Raw genomic sequence first — 22,561 nt, forward strand, 5'->3', positions numbered from 1 at the left:
ACTACATCTACCAGTTCCCCTTTATCAACTCTGCTTGTTATATCCTCAAAGAACTCTAGCAAATTTGTCAAACATGATTTCCCTTTCACAAAACCATGTAGACTCTGTTAGATTGCGTTCAGCTTTTCTGAATGTCCTGCTACTTCATCTTTAATAACGGACTCTAGCATTTTCCCAACGACTGATGTTAGGCTGACTGGCCAATAGTTTCCTGCTTTTTGTCTCCCTCCCTTCTTGAACAGGGGCATCACATTAGCGGTTTTCCAATCCACTGGGACCTTCCCGGAATCCAGTGAGTTGTGGAATATTTCAACCAATGCCTCCACTAGCTCTGCAGCCACTTCCTTTAATACCCTTGGATGCAGGCCATCAGGTCCTGGCGACTTGTCTGCCTTTAAGCCCATTAGATTGTCAAATACTTTGTCCCTCGTGATCGAGACTGTTACAAGATCTTTCCTCCCATGAGCTCCTTGCTTATCTGATATCTGTGGGATGTTTATAGTGTCCTCTACCGTGAAGACCAATCCAAAATATTGGTTTAAATTATCTGCCATTTCCCTGTTCCCCGTTATCAATTCTCCAGTCGCCTCCTCCAAGGGTCCCACGCTCACTTTAGCTACTCTCTTTTTATATACCCATAGAAGCTCTTGCTGTTTGTTTTTATATTTTTTGCCAATTTACTTTCATAATCAATTTTCTCCCTCTTTATTAGATTTTTAGTCATCCGCTGCTGGTTCCTAAAAGATTTTGCAATCCTCTGGCCTACTACTAGTTTTCTTCACTTTGTATGCCTTAGTTTTTGATTGGTTACTCTCCTTGACCGCCTTTGTTAACCACCTGTGGTTCATCCTTCTCATCGAGTCCTTCTTTCTGACCGGTATAAATTTTTGCTGAGCGTTATGAAATATCTGCTTAAATGTCTGCCACTGCTCATCCACTGACCTTCCTCTTAGTCTATTTTCCCAGTCCGCTTTAGACAACTCTTTCTTCATACCTCCGTAATTGCCCTTGTTTAAGTTGAAGACAGTGGTTTGAGACCAGAGTTTGCTCGCCCTCAAACTGAATTTGAAATTTTACCATGTTGTGATCGCTTCCCCCTAGAGGATCCTTAACTATGAGATCTCTTATTAATCCTACCTCATTACACATTACCCAAATCTAAAATAGCCTGTTCCAGGGTAGGTTCTGCAATGTATTGCTATAAGTGACAATCCCTGATGCACTCGACAAATTCATCTTCCATGTTACCAGAAGCAAGAGTAACACTCACTGAGTCACAGCTGACATTTTATGATTAGAACCAATGTAACTACTTCTTTTAATACCCTAGGATGCAGGCCATCGGGTCCTGGGGACTTGTGTCAGTCTTTAGTCCCGTTAGTTTTCTGAGTATTTTTCCTCCAGTGACGGTGATTGTTTTAAGTTCCTCCCTCCCGTTTGTCGCTTGATTTTCTGCTATTCTTGTGATGCTTTTTGTGAAGACATATACAAAATACTTGTTCAAAGTCTCTGCCATTTCCCATTATTAATGCTCCAGTCTCATCCTTTAAGGGGCCCTTTAGCGGGCACTGGGCAGCCAACACAGCCTTTGGGACTCTCGCGCTCGGCTGCAGGGAACAGTATCTTTCCCCCTAACTATCCTGTCTCCTAATACTACTACATCCCTTTTTACTCCTCACCCACCTGACTGGCCCCCTGCACTGTGGTGCTATGGTCAGTTTGCTCATTCTAACTGCAGTTCCTGCTCTCGTCCACTTAAGCTGCATGAGCCTCAAACCTGTTGGACAAATGCATGGGCTAAGGCTCCTCCTTTGCTACTTTCTAGATCCCCATACCTGTCTCTCTCGTAATCACATCCTCCTGTCTCTGACCAGGGACTAAATCTGAAGAAAGGAGTGAGATTGCCTCCTGGAACAAAGTGTCCAGGTAACTTTCTCCCTCCCTGATACATCCGGACTCCAGCTCATCAACTCTGAGCTAAAGTTCCTCGAGCTCCAGACACTTGCTGCAGATGTGGTTGCTGTGGATTACACTGGTGTCCAGCAAATGTAGCATGTGGGAGCTGGAACACATCACCTGCCTGCCATCTGTATTGTGTTTGATTGAACTAATTGGGTTTCAAGTTTAGAAATAGGCTGCGCTTGCTGACAAAGCAACCACTAGGTGGTGCAGTATTGGCACATGTGCAAATGCAGCCTCATTGACAATGTTCAGGCAGCTGCCAGTAACAAAGATGGCACTGCTCAATTTGTCACAAAAAACAAATTAAACTGAAACCCCCTCTCACCTCGATGGCTGCAATTGCCACCTCCATCCCCACTCTCCCCCGCAATCGCTCCTTCTCTTCGCTGTTCCCTCCCTTCACTCCTGACTGCTCACCACTGTTAATTGTGTATCAGTTGTTTAATTATATGCTGATGAAGGGTGTTAATTGGGGTCTTACTTGAGCACAAATAAGCAGATACTCACTGGGACTGGTGGAGGGTTTGAATGAGGAGCTATATGTTTGTAATCCTTTTACTCTGTACAGTAAATGTGAAATTGAGTAAAGATAGGCTCCAGCATTATCCTTCCACAAAAAACTTTCTGAAATTTAATAGCGACTTGCTCCCCCATCGCCACTCGCTCACCTCCTTGCTGCTTCCACACCCTTGCCGCTCGCTTCGCTCCCCCCCCCACCCCCAGTTGGCCACTTGCCCTCTTGGTGCATGGTGACATCATAACGTGCAGACATCATTCCATTTGACATCATTATTGGTGACATCAGCACGTGCACCAATGGATTCATACTGGCAAGCTGGCAAGTGTTCAGATGTACGGATGACATTCGTGATCACTCTGTACATGCTCTGCATTGTCAGGAGACACACTGTTGGAAATATCACTCATAATTTTTAATTATATGAAGTAGTTTAACTAGTTAAGCCCAATACTTGTATCTCCCCAGTACCAATTTAGACGAAAGTTCCAGTCTAGAAAGGAAAAAAACCTTAAAAGTCACCAACCAGTCACCAACCAGCTCACCTAATTAATGCCTCTGGATTTCAGCTCTCGGGTCTCACTGTCTCCAGCTCCCTTTCTTCTTTCTTGTATCACTGCTTCTGTAAATGACCAGAACATCACCTCCTCTCTCACTGCACTGAATTCCCACACTTAGCAAACTTCCGAATTAGGCACTTTTTCGCACAGCACTCAGTCGAGCAGAACTTTGTGCTACTTACTTGGGAGTGGGACCAGTCCGTGGGAAGGTGGGGTGTGTTCAGAGCGGGGCCAATGTTTTTGTGCAGTGCCTTTTTTTTTTTGCATCCCCCCCCCCCTTGTCTGGTAACCTTTGCACTTCACCCCTCCCCAGGTTGTCAAGGTCACTGTCCTGAAGTGTGACCCAACCCAGGAGAAGCTGCTATTGTCCCTTAAAACCACCGAAGATGCACAGGAAGTGGGAACTGAAGCTGATGGCACCACCAAGGGACGTAAAGGGCATTCAATGTACCCAACTGGAAAGGTATTAGCAAACATGGAAAGAAAAACTTGCATTTCTGTAGCACTTTTCACACTCTTTCACGTGGTTGATAGTGAGGAAGCAAACTGTAGACTGCAGGAAGATATCAATGGACTGGTCAGGTGGACAGAACACTGGCAAATGGAGAAATGTCAGGTCATGCATTTGGGGAAGGCCAACAAGGCAAGAAATATGCAGTAAATGATAGGATAATGAAAGGTGTAGAGGAACAAAGGGACCTCAAAACGCAGGTCCACAGATCCCTGAAGATAGCTGGACAGGTCGATCAGGTGGTTAAGAAGACACATGGGATACCTGTCATTATTATCTGAGGCATAGAATGTAAGAGCAGGATGGTTATTCTAGAACTGTATGAAACACTAGTTAGGCCACAGCTAGAGTACTGCATATAGTTCTGGTCACAGCACCGGGGAGGCGGTGGCGTAGTGGACATGTCACTAAACTAGTAATCCAGAGCCTTAGGCTAATGCTGTGGGGACACGGGTTTGAATCCCACCATGGCGGATGGTGGAATTTGAATTAAATTAATCTGGAATTAAAAGCTCGTCTGGTGGTGACCATGAAAACATTGTTGATTGTTGTAAAAGCCCACCTTTAGGGAAGAAAATCTGCTGCCCTTACCTGGCCTACATGTGGCTCCAGACCCACAGCAATGCGATTGACTCTTAAATGCCCTCTGAAATGGCCTAGCAATCCACTCAGTTGTACCAAACCGCTACAAAGCCTAAGAAAAGAAATGAAACTAGACAGACCACCTGGCATCGACCTAGGCACTGGAAACGACAACAGCTAACCCAGCCCTGTCGACGCTGCAAGGTCCTCCTGATTAATATTTGGGGGCTTGTGCCTCAGACTAGTCAAGCAACAGCCTGACATAGTCATACTCACAGAACCATACCTTGCAAACAATGTCCCAGACACCACCATCACCATCCCTGGGTATGTCCACCAGAGGTGGCAGCACAGTGGTATACAATGGGGAACGAGTTGCCCTGGGAGTCATTAACATCGACTCTGGACCCAATGAAGTCTCAAACATGGGCAAGGAAACCTTCTGCTCGGTTTGGGTTCTGCCAGGGCCACTCAGCTCCTGACCTCATTACAGCCTTGGTCCAAACATGGACAAAAGAGCTGAACTCCAGGAGATGAGGTGAGAGTGACTGCCCTTTACATCAACACAGCATTTGACCGAGTATGGCATCAAGGAGCCCTAGCAGAAATGGAGTCGATGGGAAATGATAGACTGTGACAGGAAGGGACAAAGCATGCAAATCTAAGAGTAAATCAACAGATAAGGCTAGAGGTTTCAAAAATAATAAAAGGACAACACTAAAGGCTCTGTATCTGAATGCACATAGTATTTGAAACAAAACAGATGAACTGAGAGTGGAAATAGAAATAAATAAGTACGATCTGATAGCCATTACAGAGACATGGCTGCAGGATGACATGGACTGGGATCTAAATATTGAAGGGTACATGGCATTTAGGAAGGACGGGAAGCTAGGAAAAGTTGGGGGGTAGCTTTGGTAATTAATGATGGTATTAGCACAATAGAGAGGGATGACCTTAGTTCAGGAGACCAGGATGTAGAAGCAGTTTGGGTAGAGATGAGAAATCATAAAGGCAAGAAGTCACTTGTGGGAGTGGTGTACAGGTCACCTAACATTAACCACACTGTAGGACAGGTATAAAGGAAGAAATAATGGCAGCTTATCAGAAAGGTACAGCGATAATTATGGGGGATTTTAACTTGCATATAGACTGTGGCCAGGATCGAGAGTCCCGAAGGCTCTGTTGCCTACCTTGTGCCAGGGTTCGGGATATCTCATCTGGGCTGCAGAGGAACTTGGAGTGGGAGGGGAAAGATCCAGTTGTCGTGGTCCACGTAGGTACCAACGATATAGGTAGAACGAGGTTAAAGGTTCTGCTGAGGGAATATGAGCAACTAGGGGCTAAACTTAAAAAAAACAGAACCAAAAAGGAAATAATCTCCGGATTACTACCTGAGCCACGAGCAAATTGGCAAAGGGTCAATAAGATTAAAGAGGTAAATGCGTGGCTCAAAGATTGGTGTGGGAGAAATGGGGTCAAATTTGTGGGACATTAGCACCAGTACTGGGGAAGGAGGGAGCTGTTCCGATGGGACGGGCTCCACCTGAATCATGCTGGTGAATCGTATAACTAGGGCTGTAGATAGGGCTTTAAACTAAATAGTGGGGGCGGGGGGGGTGTGCGGGGAGGGTTCAGTTGCATAGAAAAACAGGAAGTTAAAGGAGAAGGTAGGAGTGCAGGTTAGTGGTGAGGCTGATTGTTACCAGGGAATAAAAGGAAGGGACAGAATGTGTGAACATCATATTGCACCAAGGAATCGTACAAGAGTAGGGAAATTTAATTATAGAACAAACTTAAAGGCTTTGTATCTGAATGCACAAAGCATTCGGAATAAAATAAATGAGTTAACAGCGCAAATAGAGACGAATGGGTATGATTTAATGGCGATTACTGAGACGTGGTTGCAGGGAAATCAGGTTTGGGAATTGAATATCCAAGGGTACTCAGTATTTTGGAAGGATAGACAGGAAGTAAAAGGAGGTGGTGTAGATTTGCTAGTGAAGGAAGAGATCGGTGCTGTAGTGAGAAACGATATAGGCACTGGAGATCAAGACGTAGAATCAGTCTGGGTAGAAATAAGAAATAGCAAGGGAAAGAAGTCACTGGTGGGAGTAATCTATAGGTCCCCAAACAGTAGTTCCGCAGTGGGGCACAGTATAAACCAGGAAATACTGGGGGCTTGTAAGAAAGGTACGGCAATAATCATGGGTGATTTTAATATGCATATAGACTGGATTAGTCAAATTGGCAAGGGTAACCTCGAGAGAGAGAGTTCATTGAATGTATTAGAGATTGTTTTTTGGAGCAATATGTTGTGGAACCAACCAGGGAGCAGGCTATTCTAGATTTGGTGCTCTGTAATGAGGTGGGATTAATAAATGATCTCATTGTTAAGGATCCTCCAGGGAAAAGTGATCATAGCATGCTAGAATTTCAAATTCAGTTTGAGGGCGAGAAACTGGAGTCCCACACGAGTGTTCTGGAATTAAACAAAAGGTAATTACATAGGCATGAGGACAGATTTGGCCCCAGTGGACTGGGCAGGAAGACTACAAGGTAGGACAGTTAATGAGCAGTGGCAGATGTTTAAGGAGATATTCAATTTATCCCAACTAAAATTCCAGAGAGGAAGAAAGATTCTAAGAGGGGGAAAAAACATCCATGGCTAAGCAAGGAAGTTAAGGATAACATAAAGACAAAAACTAAGGCATACCATATTGCAAAGGCCAGTGGCAGGCTGGAAGATTCGGAAACTTTTAAAGATCAACAAAGGATTACTGAAAAAGTAATAAGAGCAAAGGTAAATTATGAAAGAAAACTGGCGCAAAATATAAAAACGGATAGCAAAAGCTTCTAGAAGTATATAAAAGGTAAGAGTAGCTAAAATGAATGTTGATCTGTTGGAGGATGAGACTGGGGAGTTAATAGTGGGGAACACAGAAATGGCGGAGACACTAAATCAGTATTTTGCCTCAGTTTCACAGTGGAGGACACTAGTACCATCCCAATACTAACAGGAAATGCAGAGGTTATAGAAAGGGAGGAACTGAGAACAATCATCATCACAAGGGAAAAAGTACTGAGCAAACTATTGGGATTGAAGGCAGACAAGTCCCCAGGGCCTGATGGCCTACATCCTAGGGTCTTAAAGGAAGTGGCAGCGGAGATAGTGGATCCATTGGTTATAATATTTCAAAATTCGCTGGATACGGGAAAGGTTCCAGTGGATTGGAAAAATGCTAATATAACGCCCTTATTCAAAAAGGGAGGGAGGCAGAAAGTAGGAAACTACAGACCAGTTAGTTTAACATCTGTCATTGGGAAATTGTTAGAATCCAATTTATTAAGGAAGTCATAACAGGACATTTAGAAAGTCAAAACACAATCCATCAGAGTCAGCATGGTTTTATGAAGGGTAAATCATGTTTGACTAATTTGTTAGAGTTCTTTGAAGATGTAACAAGTAAAGTGGATAATGGGGATCCTGTAGATGTAGTTTATCTGGACTTCCAGAAGGCATTTGATAAGGTGCCACACAAAAGGTTAATACACAAGGTAAGATCACATGGGGTTAGGGACAATTTATTAGCTTGGATAGAGGATTGGCTAACCAACAGAAAACAGAGAGTCGGGATAAATGGGTCCTTTTCTGGTTGGCAAGATGTAACTAGTGGGGTGCCATAGGGTTCAGTCCTCGGGCCCCAACTATTTACAATCTATATAAATGACTTGGATGCAGGGATAGAAGGTACTATAGCCAAATTTGCAGATGACACTAAAATAGGTGGGATAGTAAGTTGCAATAAAGAAATAAGAAATTTACAAATGGATATGGATAGGTTAGGTGAATGAGACAAAATCTGGCAGATGGAGTTTAACGTGGATAAGTGTGAGGTTATCCATTTTGGTCGGAAGAATAGAAAGGCAAATTATTATCTAAATGGAGAGAAACTTCAGAGTGCTTCGGCGCAGAGGGATCTGGGTGTCCTCGTGCATGAATCGCAGAAAACTAGTATGCAGGTAATAAGGAAGGCAAATGGAATTTTGGCATTTATTGCTAAAGGAATAGAATATAAAAGTAGGGAAGTGTTGCTGCAACTGTACAAGGCATTAATGAGTCCACACCTCATGAGTATTGCGTACAGTTTTGGCCCCCTTACTTGAGGAAGGATGTAGTTGCATTGGAGGCAGTTCAGAGGAGGTTCACTAGATTGATTTCAGAGATGGGGGCTTGTCTTATGAAGAGATATTGAGCAGTTTAGGCCTTTACTCTATGGAGTTTAGAAGAATGAGAGGAGATCTAATTGAGGTATATAAGATGATTAAGGGGATTGACAAAGTAGACACAGAGAGGATGTTTCCTCTTGTGGGGCAATCTAGAACGACGGGTCATAGTTTTAGGATAAGGGGTAGCAGATTTAAAACCGAGACGAGGAGAAACTAGTTCTCAAAGGGTCGTGAGTCTGTGGAATTCACTACTCCAGAGTGCGGTGGATGCCGGGACATTGAGTAAATTTAAGGAGGAGATAGACAGATTTTTAATTAGTAAAGGGTTGAAGGGTTATGGAGAACGGGCAGGAAAGTGGAGTTGAGGCCGAGATGAGATCAGCCATGATGGTATTGAATGGTGGAGCAGGCTCGAGGGACTGAATTGCCGACTCCTGCTCCTAATTCTTATGTTCTTATCAGATGGGCAGAGGTAGCCTAGATGAAGAGTATGTAGAATGTTTTCGGGATAGTTTCTTCGAATAATACGCCAACCAGAGAGCAGGCTATACTGGACCTGGTATTGTGCAACGATATAGGAATGGCCTCATAGTTAAGGCGCCACGAGGTAGCAGCGATCATACTATGATTGAATTTATATACAATTTATATAAATGACTTGGATGAAGGGACCGAAGGTATGGTTACTAAATTTGCTGATGACACCAGGATAGGTAGGAAAGTAACTTGTGAAGAGAACATAAGGGGGCTACAAAGGGATATCGATAGATTGTGAATGGGCAAAGACCTGGCAAATGGAGTAGAATGTGGGCAAGTGCGAAATTGTCCACCTTGGCAGGAAGAATAAAAAAGAAGCATATTATCTAAATGGTGAGCGATTGCAGAGCTCTGAGATGCAGAGGGATCTGGGTGACCTAGTGCATGAATCACAAAAGGTTAGTATGCAGGTACAGCACGTAATTAGGAAAGCTAATAGAATGTTATTGTTTATCGTGAGGGGAATTAAATACAAAAGTAGGGAGGTTATGCTTCAGCTATACAGGGCGTTGGTGAGACCACATCTGGAGTACTGTATACAGTACTGGTCTCCTTATTTAAGGAAGGATGTAAATGCATTGGAGGCAGTATGGAGAAGGTTTACTGGACTGATAGCTGGAATGGGCGGGTTGTCTTATGAAGAAAGATAAGAGTAAGAGGACACTTGATTGAAACATATAAGATCCTGAGTAGTCTTAACTGGGTGGATGTGGAAAGGATGTTTCCCCTTGTGGAGAATCTAGAACTAGGCATCAGTGTTTAACAATAAGGGATCGCCCATTTAAGACCGAGATGAGGAGAATTTCTTTTCTCTGAGAGTTGAGAGTCTTTGGAATTCTCTTCCTCAAAAGGCAGTGGAAACAGAGTCTTTAAATATTTTTAAGGCAGAGGTAGATAGATTCTTGATGAGCAAGGGGGTGGAAGGTTATCGAGGGTAGGTGGAAATGTGGAGTAATCAGTTCAGCCATGAATTTATTGAATGGTGGAGCAAGCTCAAAGGGCCCAGTGGCCTACTCCTGCTCCTAATTCATATGCTCGTATGAATCAGGGAAAACTCTCTGCTGGTTGGAGTCACACCTGGCACAAAGGAAGATGGCTGTGGTTGTTAGAGCTCAATCATCTCAGTCCGAGGACATCACCGCAGGAGTTCCTCAGGGTAGTGTCCTAAGCCCAACCATCTTCAGCTGCATCATCAATGATCTTCCCTCCTTCATAAGGTCAGAAGTGGGGATGTTCACTGATGATTGCACAATGTTCAGCACCATTTCCGACTCCTCAGATACTGAAGCAGTCCGTGTAGAAATGCAGCAAGACCTGGACAATGTCCAGGCTCGGGCTGATAAGTGGCAAATAACATTCGTGCCACACAAGTGCCAGGCAATGACCATCTCCAACAAGAGAGAATCTAACCATCTCCCCTTGATGTTCAATAGCATTACCATCGCTAAATCCCCCACTATCAACATCCTGGGGTCACCAGTGACCAGAAACTGAACTGGACCAACCACATAAATCTGTGGCTGCAAGAGCAGGTCAGAGGCTAGGAATTCTGTGGCAAGTAACTCACCTCTTGCCTCCCCAAAGCCTTTACAAGGCACATGTCAGGAGTGTGATGGAATGCTCTCCACTTGGGTGCAGCTCCGAAAACACTCGAGTCTCGATGCTATCCGGGACAAAGCAGCCGGCTTGATTGGCACCCCATCAACAAACATTCACCCCATCTACTATCTTCAAGATTCACCCCCTCCACCATCTTCAAGATTCACCCCCTCCACCATCTTTCCTCCTTAGACAGCACCTTCCAAGCCCACAACCTCTACCACCTAGGAGGACAAGAGCAGCAGATGCAGGGAAACACCACCACCTGCAAGTTCCCCTCCAAGCCACACACCATCCTGACTTGGAACTATATCACCGTTCCTTCACTGTTGCTAACAGCACTGTGGGTGTACCTACCTCACATGGGCTGCAGCGGTTCAAGAAAGGATGTGATCACACAAGAAAGGGTACAGGGAAGATTTACAAGGATGAAGCCAGGAATCAAGAATTTTAGCTATGAGGAAAGATTGAATTGGCTGGGTTTACTTTCTTTGGAATAGAGGTGGCTGAGGGGAGATTTTATTGAGGTGTTTAAAATTATGAGGGTCCTAGATAGAGTGGATAGGAAGGACCTATTTCCCTCAGATGAGAGGTCAGTAACCAAGGGGCATAGATTTAAAATAATTGGTAGAAGGATTAAAATGAAATTGAGGAAAAATCTTTTCACCCAGAGGAATGCAGGGATCTGGGACTCTCAGCCTGAAAAGGTAGTAGAGGCTGAAACCCTCATCGTATTTAAAATGTACTTGGATATGCACTTTAATGCTGTAACCTACACGGATACGGACCAAGAGTTGGAAAGTGGGAGTAGGGTGGATGGATAATTGTCGGCAGGTGTAGACTCGATGGGCTGAATGGCCTCCTTCCATGCTGTAAATTTCTATGACCTCAGTGTCCCGAAGTGTAAAGTAGGAAACGTGACAGCCGAGGTCCACAAACTGTAATGACATCATGGCTAGCTAATCTTTTTGGTGATGAGAAATAATACTGGCCAGATATTGGGGAGAACTCCCCTGCTGTCTGACGCAACACCATGGGATCTTTTACGTTCATTTAAACCGTAGCCCCATTTGCCCTCATATCGTCTCATCTGAAAGAAGGCCCCTCTGACAGTGCAGCACTCCCTCAGTACCTCCGACGGTGCGGCGCTCCCTCGGTACTGACCCTCCGACGGTGCGGCGCTCCCTCGGTCGGGACCTTCCCACAGTGCGGGCCGAGAGAATAAAATAACAGATCTGATTAATTATTTGGACTGCTGTGCCTCGTGGGAAGAGGCAGCCATTTCTTTCATTGCTGTCTGTCACAACAAGGTATTTGCCTCTGAATGAATTCTCTGCTTCCCTCACACCCAGCAGATGGTGCTGCTCCATGGTTGCTATTTATATTTGCCAGTCTTTAGCACACTTATCTCTGGGTTGTTTCCATTACAATAAGTATTTTTACCTGGTCAGGTCACCACTCACTGCCCAGAAATGGTACACTACCTTCAGTCCACCTCCGACCTTTCGACCTGTTCAGTGAGAATGGTCGCAACCAGGAGTTGTACTCCTGCCTGCATAGCTGTGTGGTTATTGGGAGCACGCAGGCCTTCCCACCACATTAATGGCCAGTCCTGAGGAAGGTATGATAGGTGCCAGTCTTTGAAAGTTCTCACTCGGTTTGGAGCTAAAATAGGAGTCCCTGCATATCACCTAAGTGTAAAATTTCAGTCAGAAATTTTGAGTTTAAAATGTTTGCTGTGGCTTCAAATTAAAGTTTACTTTTTCATGTGGAAGTGGGACTGTCATTTTCAAATCTGATTGGTTCTTGCTGACCACTTCATTTTTAATACTGTGTGTTGTGTGTGGGCCAGTTAGAAGTTAGGGAGCAGCCCCTTGGACAGGTAAACGTGTCATATCCAAACTACACCTGGTGCTTGTCGCACCTCATCAGAAATAGTTTGGAATCTGGGAGAAACTGACCCATCAACAGAAAATAAGTTGGTGGCCGAGTCTAAATTCTAACTGACATTCATACTTTATTTAATTTTAAAAAGCCAGTCATTCGCTGCTGGGTACTAATGATTTGAAGCTTCAGACTTTTATGCATTTTCCACCTTCACAGTTCCTTCACCAAACAATTAAATTCTAATTGGCCGAAAGCTCATTCTACTTAATTATTAGACTTTGACAGTCACAATTCAGCTCCTTGGAGAGGATGCAGCACAGATTCAGAATGATACCAGGACTGATGGGGTTAAATTGAAAACAGGCTTGTAATCACTCGAGTGTTGAAGATTACCTGGTGGTCTAATTGAGGTGTTTAAGACGTTTAAAGGATTTGATAGAGCAGATAGTTTCTCTCTCTTTCCTCTGGTGGGGGGTTGGGGAGAACAAAGGGGCAGAACCTTAAAAGTAGAGCCAGACTGTTCAGGGGTGATGTCAGGAAGAACTTATTCATACAAAGGGGAGTGGAAATCTGGAACACTTCCCCCAAAAAGTTGCTGAGGTTGGGGGAGGGTCAATTGAAAATTTCAAAACTGAGATTGACGGAGTTTTATTAGGTAAGCGTGTTAAATGTTGGGAAACCAAAGGATGTTGTTCTTACAATGTATCTACTTGCTGCTGATTGGTTCTGTGTTTCAGATTGTGGATGTGGAAGTGTTGGTGAAGGTGGAGAATGGACTGGAGGTCTCCATCCTCCCAGAGCGTGTACCTGCCTTTCTCCCGACGATGCACCTGTCGGACCACGTGTCGAATTGCCGGCTCCTTGTTGGGAGGTTGCAGGAGGGTGATGTCCTCTCCAGTGTCATGTGCTTAAGCCAAAGCCGTGGCCAAATTGTATCCTTTATTCTCCCTAAACTTTAGCCAAAACCAGTCTTCATTTCTCAGGTACATTTTCAATGGAAAGAGTTTCGTGATGTGTCAGATAAATAGACCATCCCATGAATAATATAAGATGCTATGGGGTGGGTGGATTATTCGTATTAATGTTGAAAGATCTTTTGGAAGCGTCACATTTCCTAGGGAATGAAGCTGGACAAGTGGTAGAAGTGTTAGTGGGGGAGCATTTCGGGAATAGTGACCATATCTCTAAGATTTAAGGTAGTTATGAAAAAGGACAAAGATGGACTGGAAATAAAGGTACTGAATTGTAGGAAGGCTGATTTCAATATGATAAAACAGGATCTGGCCAAAGTGGACTGGGAGCATCTACTTGTAGGAAAGTCTACATCTCACCAGTGGGAATCATTGAAATAGGAAATAGTGAGAGTTCAGAGCCAACATGTTCCTGTTAAGGTGAAGGGTAGGACCAACAAGTCCAAGGAATCCTGGATGTCAAGGGATATAGAGGATTGGATCAGGAAAAAAAGGAGGCTTATGGCAGATTCAGAGTGCTGAAAACAGTGGAGGCCCTAGAGGAGTATAGAAAGTGTAGGGCAGTACTTAAAAAAAAAAAAGTAATTAGGAGAGCGAAGGGGGGGGACATGGAAAAACACTGGCAGGCAAGATAAAGGAAAATCCTAAGGCATTTTATAAGTATATTAAGAGCAAGAGGATAACCAGGGAAAGAGTAGGGCCCATTAGAGACCAAAGTGGCAATGTGTGTGGAGCCGGAGGACATAGGTGAGGTTTTAAATGATTACTTTTCATCTGTGTTCACTATGGAGAAGGACGATGTAGGTGTAGAGATCAGGGAGGGGGATTGTGATATACTTGAACATATTAGCATTGAAAGGGAGGAAGTATTAGCAGTTTTAGCAGGCTTAAAAGTGGATAAATCCCCAGGCCCAGATGAGATGTATTCCAGGCTGTTATGTGAGACAAGGGAGGAGATTGCAGGGGCTCTGACACACATTTTCAAATCCTCTCTGGCCACAGGAGAGGTACCAGAGGACTGGAGGACAGCGAATGTGGTACCATTATTCAATAAGGGTAGCAGGGATAAACCAGGTAATTACAGGCCGGTGAGTGTAACATCAGTGGTTGGGAAACTATTGGAAAAAGTTCTGAGGGACTGGATTAATCTCCACTTGGAGAGGCAGGGATTAATCAGGGATAGTCAGCATGGCTTTGACGGAGATCATGTCTAACTAACTTGATTGAATTTTTCGAGGCGGTGACTAGATGTGTTGATGAGGTTAAAGCAGTTGATGTAGTCTACATGGACTTCAGTAAGGCTTTTGATAAGGTCCCGCATGGGAGATTAGTTAAGGAGGTAAGAGCCCATGGGATCCAGGGCAATTTATCAAAATGGATCCAAAATTGGCTTCGTGGCAGGAGGCAGAGGGTGATGGTCGAGGGCTGTTTTTGCGAGTGGAAGCCTGTGACCAGTGGTGTACCACAGGGATTGGTGCTGGGACCCTTGCTGTTTGTAGTGTACATTAATGATTTAGATGTGAATATAGGAGGTATGATCAGTAAGTTCTCAGATGACACCAAAATTGGTGGTGTCGTAAATACTGAAGAGGAAAGCCTTAGATTACAGGACGATATAGATGGGCTGGTAAGATGGGCGGAGCAGTGGCAAATGGTATTTAATCCTGAGAAGTGTGAGGTGATGCATTTTGGGAGGACTAACAAGGCAAGGGAATATACAATGGATGGTAGGACCCTAGGAAGTTCAGAGAGTCAGAGGGACCTTGGTGTACTTGTCCATAGATCGCTGAAGGCAGCAGCACAGGTAGATAAGGTGGTTAGGAAGGCATATGGGATACTTGCCTTTATTAGCCGAGGCATAGAATATAAGAGCAGGGAGGTTATGATGGAGCTGTATAAAACGCTAGTTAGGCCACAGCTGGAGTATTGTGTACAGTTATGGGTACCACGCTATAGGAAGGATGTGATTGCACTGGAGAGGGTGCAGAGGAGATTCACCAGGATGTTGCCTGGGCTGGAGCATTTCAGCTATGAAGAGAGACTGAAAAGGCTAGGGTTGTTTTCCTTCGAGCAGAGAAGGCTGAGGGGGGACATGATTGAGGTATATGAAATTTATGAGGGGCATTGATAGGATAGATAGGAAGAAACTTTTTCTCTTAGCGGAGGTTTCAATAACCAGGGGGCATAGATTTAAGGTAAGGGGTAGGAGGTTTAGAGGGGATTTGAGGAAAAAAATTTCCACCCAGAGGGTGGTTGGAATCTGGAACGCACTGCCTGAAGCGATGGTCGAGGCAGGAACCCTCACAACATTTAAGAAGTATTTAGATGAGCACTTGAAATGCCATAGCATACAAGGCTATGGGCCAAGTGCTGGCAAATGGGATTAGGTAGACAGTTCAGGTGTCTTTAATGCATCGGTGCAGACTCGATGGGCCGAAGGGCCTCTTCTGTGCTGTATTATTCTGTGATTCTAGTTATCATAGTCATTAAGTACATAGTTGAGTTGAAATAATTGTTGAGCTGGTTTGCGAGGAACTGCTATGTAACAGCAGTGGTATGTGACCGAGGATTTTGTCAGACCCGATATCAGATGTGCTTTGTCACAAGCGGTGTTACTCTATAGGCAATCTAGTTTCCTGTTTTCTCAGAGCATTCCTTGCCCTTAACTCCCTTGCTCAGATTCTTTGTAAAAAAGCTGCAGTGATAGCTTTTGCTGAACAAGGGCCACTGCCAAAGGACGTGTCCGAGCTCCAGGTGAGTTGTCACTCAATTCTCTAAAAGGGTCCCCTTCGACATGTTTTTCTTTGCCATATTCTAAGGAGCTGGATTTGCCGAGTTTGATGGCGATGGATTTACAAGACGAGCAGCCGGGGATCAAATCTCGTTGGTGCTGGTCAGATTTGGAATGTGCTTCCTGACAAAAGAAATAGGAGCAGGAGTGGGCCGCATGGTCCCCGAGCCTGCTGTGCCATTCAGTATGATCATGGCTGATCTTTGACCTCAACTCCACTTTTCTGTCCAATCCCCATATCCCTTGATTCCTCGAGTGTCCAAACATCTATCAATCTCAGTCTTGAATATACTCAATAACACAGCCTTCTGGGGAAGAGAATTCCAAAGATTCACAACCCTGAGAGAAAGAATTTCTCCTCATCTCAGTCCTAAATGATAACCCCTTATCCTGCAAGTATGATCTCCAGTTCTGGACTCTCCAGGCAGGGGAAACAGCCTCCCAGCATCCACCCTCAGAATTTGACAAAAGCAAAATACTGAGGATGCTAGAAATCTGAAATAAAAACAGAAAATGCTGGAAATGCTCAGCAGGTCTGGCAGTATCTGGGAGAGAGAAAGAGTTAACGTTTCAGGTTGATGACCTTTCATCAGAACTGGGAAATGTTAGAAATGTAATAGGTTTTGAGCAGGTGACGGGGTCGGGGGGGTTGGGGGTAGGGTGGGCAGAAGAACAAAAGGGGAGGTCTGTGATGGGGGGAGGGCAGGAGACATTAAATGACAGAAGTGTTGGTGTCGGGCCAAAGGGAATGGTAATGCATAAGTAAAGAAATAAAAGATGTCTGGGGGAGGTGTGAATGTCAAAATGAGTAACAGCTGCTGTCTGAAAGGAGAGAAGAGAAATGAGCCGGGGAAAAAACAAACTAGCAAAGAGAAACAAGACAAAATGGGGGCCGAGATAATGATCTAAAACTGATGAACTCTGTGTTGAGTCCGGAAAGCTGTAAAGAGCCCAGTCGAAAGCTGAGTTGCTGTTCTTCAAGCTTGTGTTGGCCTTCATTGGAACACTGTAGCAGGCCAAGGACAGAAAGGTCAGAGTGGGAGTAAGGTGGAGAATTCAAATGACAGGCGACCGGAGACTCGGGGTCGCACATGCAGACTGAACAGCGGTGTTCCAGAAAGCAGTCTGCGTTTGGTCTCCCTAATGTAAAGCAGACGTCATTGTGAGCAGTGAATACAGTATAGTAAATTGAAAGTAGTACAAATAAATCACTGTTTCACCTGGAACAAGTGCTTGAGGTCTTGGGCAGTGAGAAGGGAGGAGGTAAAAGGACAAGTGTTACATCTTCTGCACTTAAAAGCAGAGGTGCCAGGGGAAGTGGAGCGGGTATCGGGGGTGACTGAGGAGTGGACCAGGGTGTCACAGAGGCAACTTTCCCTTCGGAATGCCAGAAGAGCAGGGAAAGATGTGTTTGATGGTGACGGAGGATTATTCATTGTATACAGAGGCTGATGGGTGGAAGATGAGGACAAGGGGAATCCTATCATGATTTTGGGAGGGAGATGAAGGGGTGAAGGTGTGGGAAATGGGACAGACACGGGTCGAGGCCTCTGTCAACTGCAATGGAGGAATCCTTAGTTGAAGAAAAAGGAAGACATATCAGAAGTGCTGGTATGGAAGGTTGCATCGTCCAAACAGATGTGATCAAAATGGAGAAACTGGGAGAATGGAATAGTAAAGAATTTTATTTTTCCAATCACATTCTTCTAAATGCCTGAGGGTGTAGGCCCATTCTACACAATTTCTCCTTGTAGGAGAACCCTCTCATCCCAGGAATCAATGTAGTGAACCTTTGATGCACCCCTTCTAAAGCGAGTATATCATTCCTTAGGCAAAGAGCCTTGGCTTCCGGACACTCTGCAATGCCGTAACTGTGTGTTTCTCTTTTCCCCAGGTGGGCATGCAAATGCCGGGATTGGTGAAGAACATTATGCCGTATGGAGTGTTTGTCGAATTCCCACATGGACTTGTTGGACTGGCTCCCAAAGCTGTGAGTCCAGTATCTGGTAACCGCATGCACTATCAGTGGCACAGATTGTTCTGAATAGCATGGTGGAGGGGATGGTGGTGGAGGGGATGGGGGGGGGCGCGGGAGATTGGTTTATATATAGAATAACAGATACCCGGGAGTGAGTTACAGACTGGAATCTAATCGAGGGGTTCGGGGGTTTATATATAGAATAACAGATACCCGGGAGTGAGTTACAGACTGGAATCTAATCGAGGGGTTCGGGGGGTTTATATATAGAATAACAGATACTGGGAGTGAGTTACAGACTGGAATCTAATCGAGGGGTTCGGGGGGGTTTATATATAGAATAACAGATACCCGGGAGTGAGTTACAGACTGGAATCTAATCGAGGGGTTCGGGGGGTTTATATATAGAATAACAGATACCCGGGAGTGAGTTACAGACTGGAATCTAATCGAGGGGTTCGGGGGGTTTATATATAGAATAACAGATACCCGGGAGTGAGTTACAGACTGGAATCTAATCGAGGGGTTCGGGGGGTTTATATATAGAATAACAGATACCCGGGAGTGAGCTACAGACTGGAATCTAATCGAGGGGTTCGGGGGGTTTATGTATAGAATAACAGATACTGGGAGTGAGCTACAGACTGGAATCTAATCGAGGGGTTCGGGGGGTTTATATATAGAATAACAGATACCCGGGAGTGAGTTACAGACTGGAATCTAATCGAGGGGTTCGGGGGGTTTATATATAGACGCAGGAGTAAGTTGCAGGTGCACTAATTCTGCTGGTTTATTATCCCCCAGGCTATGTCCGATAAGTTTGTCACAAACACCGAGGATCATTTTGTGGTGGGCCAGACGGTGGTAGCCAAGGTTACGAACCTGGATGAGGAGAAGAAACGGGTGTTGCTGACTCTGAAAGTGTCTGAATGTGGATCTGCAGAGGCTGATTGTGAGAGCCTTGCACTCCTGAGCCAGTACTTGAGGGAACTGGAGTTCATCAGGACTTTGATGAGCAGTAGGGGTAATGTCTGTAACTGTTCACCTTGAGTATGAGAGAAAACAAATGCACAACAGTCAGCCTTCAAGCAGGATATAATTTAGGATTGATCAGGATTATAGGAGCAAGAAGAAGCCCATTCAGCCCCTCGCGCCTGTTCAACGATTCAGTTAGTTCATGGCTGATCTGTATCTTAACTCCATCTACCCGCCTTGGTTCTGAAACCCTTAGTACCCTTACTCAACAAAAATTCATCAATCACAATTTCAAACTTTTCAACTGACCTGCAGCTTCAGCAGCTTTCTGAGAGAGAGTGATCTAGATTTCCACTCCCCTTGTATAACCCTGCCATGTTGGAGCTTCCAGTTCTGAGTCCACCTCTTTCTGCCTCAATCATGTGTGTGTGTGTAATATAATAATAACTTGATTGAAACAAGTAAGATGCTGGGAGGTCTTGACGGGGTGGATGTGGAAAGGATATTTCCCCTTGTGGGAGAGTCTCGAACTAGGGGTCATTGTTTAGAAATGGGGAGTCGTCCATTTGGGACAGAGATGAGGTTTTATCGCTCAGAGGCTGGAGAGTCTGGAATTCTCTTCCTCAAAGGGCGGTGGAAGCAGAGTCTTTGAGTGTTTTTAAGGCAGAGGTAAATAGATTCTTGATAAGCAAGGGGGTGGAAGGTTATCGGGGGTAGGTAGGAATGTGGAGTCGAGGTTACAGTCAATTCAGCCATGATCTTATTGAATGGCGGAGCAAGCTCGAGGGGCTGAGTGGCCTACTCCTACTCCTAGTTTGTATGTTTATATTTTTATCAGAAGTGCAGCTTTCAATTTAAGTCCCTAGATGTTTCCTGCTGTTGGGAGTTTGCTGCAACCCAATGACATGGAAATGGGTTAACTCACTTCTTAAAATTCTGATTTAAAATACACTGGATAGGCTCCAGTGCTTAACTTTTATTTAACTGTACAGATCCTTTTTCTTAAAGTGTGCTGTTTCCTCCATTTCTTCTACAATGCTGTGTAACTGGGATTAGTGTTGCGACTGCTCTGATTCACATGTTCACCGTGCCTGACTCTAATTCAGATTAAGTTTAATTGATAGAATGGTTTAAGGGTGTCATCATCCACAACAATCTTGTGTGATATCAGTAGCAACATCAGTTACTGCTGAGAGGAGGAATGCTTTTATCTGATGCACAATTAAAAAAACGTAATTTATAAAACAACGGCTACCTGGGAGTCCGGGAGGGAGTTACAGGCTGGAACCTAATCGAGGGGTTTGGGGAGGGTTTATATATATATATATATATATATATGTACAGAATAAAAGATACCCAGAGTGAGTTACAAACTGGAACCTTGAATTCTTGGCAAACGTTTGCTCTTTCAGACTCGGCGGTTGTTGCCAATCTGAGCCGCCTGGCCATAGGGCAGAGACTGCAGCTGGTTGTGGAGAGAGTGAAGATGGATGGGACAGTGTACTTCACTGGTGCACAGCTTACCAGACTGACAGTTTCAGCCAGTCGCTATCATCAGGCGGGTAAGTGCACATTTGTTGGGAGGCCCACCAGATTAGGATTAATCGCGCCTCTGAGTCATAAATCATGGCTTCAAAACCAACCCCAAGATTGGAGCCCGTAATCTAAGGCAATACTTCAGCGGAGTGCTGCACAGTCAAGGTGCTGTCTTTTGGATGAGACATTAAACCGTCTGCCGGTTTAGGTAGATGGTAAAGATCCCATGGCATTAGGGAGAAATGCAGGGAGTTCTCCCAGTATCCTGACTAACATTTCTTCCTCAATCAACACTCCCAGAAACTGGTTAGATGACCATTACCTCACTGCTGTCTATGGGACCTCGCTTCATGCAAATTACGTGTTGTGTTTGCACTTTACTGTTAATCCAGCTCCCTCACACTGTCCCTCAGTAACCCCTCTCTCCCCAGCACCCTGTGTTACTGACTGTATCTCTACTGATGTTAATCCAGCTCCCTCACACTGTCCCTCAGTAACCCCTCTCCCCGCAGCACCCTGTGTTACTGACTGTATCTCTACTGATAATCCAGCTCCCTCACACTGTCCCTCAGTAACCCCTCTCCCCCCCAGCACCCTGTGTTACTGACTGTATCTCTACTGATGTTAATCCAGCTCCCTCACACTGTCCTTCAGTAACCCCTCTCCCCCCAGCACCCTGTGTTACTGACTGTATCTCTACTGATAATCCAGCTCCCTCACACTGTCCCTCAGTAACCCCTCTCCCCGCAGCACCCTGTGTTACTGACTGTATCTCTACTGATAATCCAGCTCCCTCACACTGTCCCTCAGTAACCCCTCTCCCCCCCAGCACCCTGTGTTACTGACTGTATCTCTACTGATGTTAATCCAGCTCCCTCACACTGTCCTTCAGTAACCCCTCTCCCCCCAGCACCCTGTGTTACTGACTGTATCTCTACTGATAATCCAGCTCCCTCACACTGTCCCTCAGTAACCCCTCTCCCCGCAGCACCCTGTGTTACTGACTGTATCTCTACTGATAATCCAGCTCCCTCACACTGTCCCTCAGTAACCCCTCTCCCCCCCAGCACCCTGTGTTACTGACTGTATCTCTACTGATGTTAATCCAGCTCCCTCACACTGTCCCTCAGTAACCCCTCTCCCCCCAGCACCCTGTGTTACTGACTGTATCTCTACTGATGTTAATCCAGCTCCCTCACACTGTCACTCAGTAACCCCTCTCCCCCTAGCACCCTGTGTTACTGACTGTATCTCTACTGATGTTAATCCAGCTCCCTCACACTGTCACTCAGTAACCCCTCTCCCCCCAGCGCCCTGTGTTACTGACTGTATCTCTACTGATGTTAATCCAGCTCCCTCACACTGTCACTCAGTAACCCCTCTCCCCCTAGCACCCTGTGTTACTGACTGTATCTCTACTGATGTTAATCCAGCTCCCTCACACTGTCACTCAGTAACCCCTCTCCCCCCAGCACCCTGTGTTACTGACTGTATCTCTACTGATGTTAATCCAGCTCCCTCACACTGTCCCTCAGTAACCCCTCTCCCCCCAGCACCCTGTGTTACTGACTGTATCTCTACTGATAATCCAGCTCCCTCACACTGTCCCTCAGTAACCCCTCTCCCCGCAGCACCCTGTGTTACTGACTGTATCTCTACTGATAATCCAGCTCCCTCACACTGTCCCTCAGTAACCCCTCTCCCCCCCAGCACCCTGTGTTACTGACTGTATCTCTACTGATGTTAATCCAGCTCCCTCACACTGTCCCTCAGTAACCCCTCTCCCCCCAGCACCCTGTGTTACTGACTGTATCTCTACTGATGTTAATCCAGCTCCCTCACACTGTCACTCAGTAACCCCTCTCCCCCTAGCACCCTGTGTTACTGACTGTATCTCTACTGATGTTAATCCAGCTCCCTCACAC

General features: G+C 45.2%; 1 protein-coding gene across 3 annotated transcripts in view; it reads left to right on the top strand.

Annotated features, from left to right (window-relative positions):
- The window catches only part of pdcd11 (programmed cell death 11), a 99,789-nt gene that overhangs the window by 33,695 nt on the left and 43,533 nt on the right, over nt 1–22,561 (top strand). For all 3 annotated transcript variants that reach the window (XM_068053197.1, XM_068053199.1, XM_068053198.1), the window contains exons 14-19: nt 3,353–3,502; nt 13,123–13,317; nt 16,036–16,110; nt 18,042–18,137; nt 18,930–19,149; nt 20,513–20,662. In XM_068053197.1, the coding sequence (XP_067909298.1) occupies nt 3,353–3,502; nt 13,123–13,317; nt 16,036–16,110; nt 18,042–18,137; nt 18,930–19,149; nt 20,513–20,662 (886 nt within the window). The remainder of the gene's footprint in view (nt 1–3,352; nt 3,503–13,122; nt 13,318–16,035; nt 16,111–18,041; nt 18,138–18,929; nt 19,150–20,512; nt 20,663–22,561) is intronic.

The sequence above is a fragment of the Heterodontus francisci genome, chromosome 20, assembly GCF_036365525.1.
Source record: "Heterodontus francisci isolate sHetFra1 chromosome 20, sHetFra1.hap1, whole genome shotgun sequence".
Lineage (NCBI taxonomy): Eukaryota > Metazoa > Chordata > Chondrichthyes > Heterodontiformes > Heterodontidae > Heterodontus > Heterodontus francisci.